The sequence below is a fragment of the Erinaceus europaeus genome, chromosome 3 (assembly GCF_950295315.1).
Source record: "Erinaceus europaeus chromosome 3, mEriEur2.1, whole genome shotgun sequence".
NCBI classification, from domain to species: Eukaryota; Metazoa; Chordata; class Mammalia; order Eulipotyphla; family Erinaceidae; genus Erinaceus; species Erinaceus europaeus.
This window is the reverse complement of record NC_080164.1, coordinates 62,513,322-62,520,057: the sequence shown is the minus strand read 5'-3', so window position 1 is coordinate 62,520,057 and position 6,736 is coordinate 62,513,322. Positions and strand designations below refer to the sequence as shown.

The 6,736-nt window shown below is 42.1% G+C and overlaps 1 protein-coding gene across 1 annotated transcript in view; it reads right to left on the bottom strand.

The window, feature by feature from the left end:
* Positions 1 to 5,600, bottom strand: part of LOC103115662 (mal, T cell differentiation protein) — a 21,982-nt gene extending 16,382 nt beyond the window's left edge. The window contains exons 1-3 of the mRNA XM_060188431.1: positions 5,530 to 5,600; positions 5,062 to 5,101; positions 3,784 to 3,854 (exon numbers count right to left, since the gene is read on the bottom strand). Of these exons, the coding sequence (XP_060044414.1) occupies positions 3,784 to 3,854; positions 5,062 to 5,101; positions 5,530 to 5,600 (182 nt within the window). The remainder of the gene's footprint in view (positions 1 to 3,783; positions 3,855 to 5,061; positions 5,102 to 5,529) is intronic.
* Between the last annotated feature and the right edge of the window lie 1,136 nt (positions 5,601 to 6,736).

The window sequence follows — 6,736 nt, the reverse complement described above, 5'->3', positions numbered from 1 at the left end:
TCCTAGGGCTTCAAAATTCTAGGTTCAATCTCCTATGTAAATAGGTGCGAACAGCGCTAAAATAAAAATTTTAATTAAGTTCCTCTACTTGCTTGCTTGATTATTTCTGAACAGTTTAAAAATACTTATTGCCGGGGGCTGGGTGGCAAAGGACCAAGTTAAGCGCACATAGTGTTAAGTGCAAGGAGCCACACAAGGATCCAGGTTCCAGCCCTGGGCTCCCCACCTGTAGGGGCATCCATTCGCAAGCAGTGAAGCAGGTCTGCAGGTGTCTTTCTCTCATTTCCCTCCCCCCTCCTCTCTCAATTTCTCTCTGTCCTATCCAATACCAGAAAAAATGGCTGCCTAGAGCAGTGGATTTATTGTGCAGGCACAGAGCCCCAGCGATAAACCTGGAGGCAAAAACCAAAAAACCCTTACGGCCTTCCCACCTAATGTCCTATAAAAAAGTAGCACTATGCTATGCAGCTATCAAGAACAATGAACCCACCTTCTCTGACCCATCTTGGACAGAGCTAGAAGGAATTATGTTAAGTGAACTAAGTCAGAAAGATAAAGATGAATATGGGATGATCCCACTCGTCAACAGAAGTTGACTAAGAAGATCTGAAAGGGAAACTAAAATCAGGACCTGATCAAACTGTAAGTAGGGCACCAAAGTAAAAACCCTGTGGTGAGGGGTAGACATGCAGCTTCCTGGGACAGTGGGGGGTGGGAATGGGTGGGAGGGATGGGTCACAGTCTTTTGGTGGTGGGAATGGTGTTTATGTACACTCCTAGTAAAATGTAGTCATATAAATCACTAGTTAATTAATATGAGAGGGGGAAAATTAATTGTATGTCTCGAAGTTTTTCAAAACACAAACTGAATCTTTTTAATATATAGGCTGTGTATTTGATATGCAGACTCTCTCAAAAGCCTAGACCAAGTAGATTAGAAGCATCCAATAGCACAGCTATATACAAGATACTGGATACTGTACAGCAAACCATAACAAAAGGACTTTTCAAAGTTAACCCAATTACCAAATAATGTGATGATAACATTAACTATCAACAGCAGGAACCTCACATCTCCACTATAGAGCCCCTACTTCCCCCAGTCCTGGAACCCTTGGATAGGGCCCACTTTCCCATATGCCTCTCCCAATCCATACCAAATAATATTGCATCCACCGATCACAACCTAACCAACGCAACGATTGCCACCTCAACATGCTTCACCTCAGACTGTGTCCAGAGACTTCACGTGTGGAATGACAACCCTTCAGCTTCATTGCTCGGGTGAGACCTTTCCTTTTATAGTACACTCTAATTTCATCTCAGGTGGTTCACTTTCTAACAAAGTCCCATAACCTAGATATACACCAGTTTCTGTGAGAGAGAGCTTATGTTCACACGTCTCCATAAACTACTGCAAAATATATACCTGAAAGCAGAAGTACACTAGAGTTTGCAGTGAGTACCTCCCTAACACTTCCTCTCCACTATTCCAAGCTTTGGGCCCATGATTGCTCAACAATTTGTTTGGCCTCGTATGTTAACTCTCTTTTCAATCACCAGGTTCCAGATGCCACCAGGATGCTAGCCAGGCTTCCCTGGATTGAAGACCCCACCAATGTGTCCTGGAGCTCAGCTTCCCCAGAGACACACCCTACTAGGGAAAGAGAGAGGCAGACTGGGAGTATGGACCGACCAGTCAACGGCCATATTCAGCGGGGAAGCAATTACAGAAGCCAGACCTTCTACCTTCTGCAACCCTCAATGACCCTGGGTCCATGCTCTCAGAGGGATAGAGAATGGGAAAGCTATCAGGGGAGGGTGTGGGTTATGGAGATTGGGTGGTGGGAATTGTGTAGAGTTATACCCCTCCTACCTTATGGTTTTGTTAATTAATCCTTTCTTAAATAAAAAAAAAAAAGCACTATGAACTGAGAGGAGCATGCAGGAAAGTGAGGCCCACCCTGGAGGTTCCAGAAACTTGGGGAAATGTAGGCTCTATAGAGGAAGTGGGAAGTTCCTGCTGTCTTAGGGTTTAAGAAGGCAATAGATAGTTATTGCTGTAATCAGATTATTTGGCAATTGGGTTAACTCTGAAAATCCCTTTGTTAGGATTTGCTGAATCATACACAACATCACCATAATTTATGTCATTTGACATTATTTGTATATAGCTGTGTCTTATAGAGTAATGCCACCGGTTGCTTCTGTTCTCCATGGTCTAAGCTTTTAAGCGGCTGGATAACATACTCTGTCTTCTACCTGAGGAAGATGGGTCCTGAAATTGGGGCAGCTTGGAATATTCCTACTCATGACCACAGAATGTGAGCTCAGATCTACAGGGATACAGAGGTCACATAGGCTTCTAAGCTGAATATGGGCCCCAAATCAGATCAAATCAATGGGGTTTACAGTTAACAATATTTATATACATCTTTCTCATATTTGGGAGCTACTCCCTTCCCTAATCCATCTTTCTGGTCCTTTTTCAAGCCATGACATCATCTCCCCAGACAATAACTTGGATCCACCTGTATATCAGATGTCAAGCTCAGGAAAAAAATAAAAACCACTAGTATAGTCATGGGCCCTTTGGAATATAACTAAAATAGACCTGCTAACTATCTACAAAACAGAGACCCCCCCCCCCCAACTCTTCATCTGAACTATTCCAGCCTTTAGGTTCATAGTCAACAATTTGTTTGGCTTTATATGTTAATTAACTCTTTTCAGCCACCAGGTTCCAGATGCTAACATGATGCCAACCACACTCCTGGGCAGACGACTACACCAATGTGTCCTGGAGCCCCACTTCCCCAGAGCCCTGCCCCACTAGGGAAAGAGAGAGATAGGCTGGCAGTATGGATCGACCTGTCAATGCCCATGTTCAGCGGGGAAGCAATTACAGAAGCCAGACCTTCCACCTTCTGCAACCCACAATGACCTTAGGTCCATACTCCCAGAGGGATAAAGAATAGGAAAGCTATCAAGGGAAGGGATGGGATATGGAGTTCTGGTGGTGGGAACTGTGTGGAGTTGTACCCCTGTTAGCCTATGGTTTTTGTCAGTGTTAAATAAAAATTAAAATTAAAAAAGTAGAACTAGCTATATAAACTAACCACTGTGGATCTTAATTTTTTCATTTGTATTATGTGTCTCATGGTGGTTTGCAAATATTAAGAATGAGATTGTAGAACATGAGTTATGTTGCTTGGTCCAAACAAGATACAAAATAAATGTAAGCCACCTTTTAACATTTATAATTCTCTAATCTCACCATCTTAATGTTTAGATCTGGTAGATATAACTACAAAAACATTTTTAAAATAAATTTTGGAAAATTAGATTCACTGTTACTTCAATACTATTTCCCATTATATATTTTCAAATTGTAATCGCTTAAAAAATGCCTCAAACAATTTTTATGCTGTAAATATTGCTTGTTAACAAGCTGATCTTTGGGGGTAGGAGAAATATAGCATAATGATTATGCAAAAAACTCATGTCTGAGACTGTGAGGTCCCAGGTTCAATCCCCTGCACCACTATAAACCAGAGTTGAGAAGTGCTCCGGCAAAAGAAAAATGTTGATAGCTCAGCCTATTAGAACACAGAATTTGCATACTTAAGGCCCCAAAGGCTTCGATTCACCTGATACTAGAGGTAAGCAGTGGTCTGGTTTCTCTCTGATAATAGATGAGTTGTACAAGGTAGATCTTTTTTGAAAAGAAAAAAAAATCTATTAATAGTTTCTGGAACAGTTAACTAATTTAATATGCTTTACCTTTGGTAGACATCTCTCTTTTCACTAGCTTCTAGATCTTTCAGTCGACTCTCAGAAAGCAAACTATCAACCTACAACAGAGAGGTTTAAATGTTGTTAAATATATTTAAAATGAAATGTAATTTTAATTATTTTCCAGTATTTCATAGTAAATGGTTCAAAGTACAAAGGTGCTGAAAAGATTTTACAGTGAACACCTATTTATCCACCACCTAAATTCTACCATTAACATTGTATTGCACTTATTAGATGCATCTGTTTATCATTCCATCTCCCTTTTTTTTTGTTGCAGAGGAAAATTTTTTAAAATTTATTATTAGTGACTTAATAATAATTAATAAGACTGTAAGATAACAGGGGTACAATTTCATACAGTTCCCACCATCATAGCTCTATGTCCCATCCCCTCCATTGGAAGCTTCCCTATTCTTTATCCTTCTTGGAGTATGGACCAATTTTTTTTGTGTGTGTTTTATTAGTGATTTAATGATTACCAAAATTGTAAGATAACAAGGGTACAATTCCATACAGTTCCCACCATCATAGCTGTGTCCCATCCCCTGTATTCGAAGCTTCCCTATTCTTTACCCCTCTCTGGGAGTATGGATCAAACTCTTTATGGGGTGCAGAAGGTGGAAGGTCTGGCTTCTATAATAGCTTCTGTGTTGAATAAGGATGTTGGCAGGTCGATCCATACCCCCAGCCTGTTTCTATCTTTCCCTAGTGGGGTAGGACTCTGGAGAGGTGTGGTTCTGGGGCACATTGGTGAGGTCATCCGTCCAGGGAGGTCAGGATGGCATCATGGGAGCATCTGCAACTTGGTGGCTGAAAAGTGGTATGATATAAAGCCAATTGTTCAATAAACAGGCATCCAAAGGTGGAACCGGGCAAATGAAACTAGGGGTCTTCATGTGAGAGGAAGCTGGGGAGTCATTTTTAGGTATATTCTATGTGGTCCATAACTTTAGTAATTTTTTGCCTGAGCCTGATAGCATACAAGTGGACTAAAAGTACTGTCCTCTTTTTTGTTTTTAATTGTCACCAGGGTTATAGCTGTGGCTGAGTGCCAGCACTATGAATTCACTGCTCTTGGTGGCCATTTATTCCTTTTTTTTTCCTTTTCCTTTCTATTACAGCTGATAGGACAGAAAGCAAAAGAGAGGGCGAGAGAAAGACACCTGCAGACCAACTTCATCACTTGTGAAGCTTCCCCCTCCTTGTAGGTGGGGACCAGGGGCTTGAACGTGCATCCTTGCACACTATAATGTGAGTACTTACCCAGGTCTGACACAGCCTGGACTCTTCCTTTTCACATATTCTGAAGTAAGTGGCAATAGTGTCAAGAGTGCTGCTTACTAAAGTTCAACACTTGGTGTAAAATTTCCAAGTAATGAACGCATTAATCTTAAGTATGCATTTGGTGAGTTTTAGCAAATACATACATCCTTGTGCCTTAAGTCCATACAGAATATGATTGTAGTTGCAGAAAAGTATGCATTATTTTGTATAACCATTTCTCATAACATTTTAAAGGTATTTTTATGATGCTATGTGTATTCCTTATTGCTAAGTAATGTTCATTGTATGAATATAACACATATTTACATATCCATATTTTGCAATTTTTTACCTAAACTTGTACCCAGGTCCTTGTGCATGTTAACGTGCGTGCTCAGATGGGTATACCATCCCTGAAGTATGTGTTTTGTCACACCCTCTCCTCCAGGACTTAATACTGGGATTTACCTGTGTGCTATCATTATTTCCTTTACAATTATCTGTTGCTTTTCACAGGTTAACTTTTTTCTCATGTTCATGATTTACTTGGATTCCCTCTTTGGTTCATAGCGTCTGCTCATTAGTCAGATCTTAATCTTTTCCTTACATGTTAGGGCTATTTTCTGGACAACTGTTTTTACTTGAGATCATGTGAAGCAGTAACGGTTTCCACTGGAAGAAGAGGAGGGAGAGAGGGAGGGAGAGAGGAAGAAAGAGAGAGAGAGAGAGACGCGGAGATGGAGGACGGCATGGCAAGGGGAGGAAAATGGCCATTGTTAAGTTTGGCGGAGGGGCGTTAGGGAATTGTTGGGTTGTGGCTGGACTGTTAGCTCAGAGGGTGGGGAGGCTTAGTGGGTGGTTATGCCTTTCTAGGGGATTAGCCTGCAGGCCGGGTGGGTCGTGAGGGTTCAGGCCTGGTTTCGGTGCTGGGCTGTGGGGCGCAATGATGGGGGTGCTGGGTTACACTTGAGGAGGTGACGTCCGTTAGGAGTAGACTCCCATGATTACCGTGCGCCCCAGATCCTGCCCGCCGCTAGAGCTCTCGTCACTTTGGGGTGGCCAGACTCGCTACGTGACAACCTAGATCATACCTGTTGCTTCAATTCCTGACTACGACGTTGCACAGCCTGGAGGGGATCTCGAGGTCTTCTGGCAAACATCTCCCTGTTCTCCACGCAGAGCCCTAGCTGGTTGCCACGGAGACCAACGCCGCTCACCAGAAGTGACGTCACCACTCGGCGCCGAACTGGCAGCTCAGTAAGCGAGCAGGTTGCTGTGGATGTTCACCGGGTACCCACTCGCTCCACTGCGGACCGTGGTAGTCTTTTGCATAACCATTAGGCTGTCCTCTTAGCCGGATTTAGTTGTCTTTTTCCACATACAGTGAACCACTTTTTTTTTTGCCTTGTTTTCTTTATTTAACAGTCACCCCATTCCATCTACCTTCAGAACCAGAATAGCCCAGTATTTCTATGTGTGGATTTGAGAAATACTAGTTATTCACTGCACAATAAATAAGGTACCTCAGCTTCCTGATACTTCTTATGACTATTTTATATATTTGCTTGGACTCTTTAGAGATTTACATGTTTAATGAGACTAGTGTCACTCTGGCAAATGTGATGCTAGAGATCAAATCTGGGATCTCTTTGTTTACATGCAAGCAAGTTCTGTG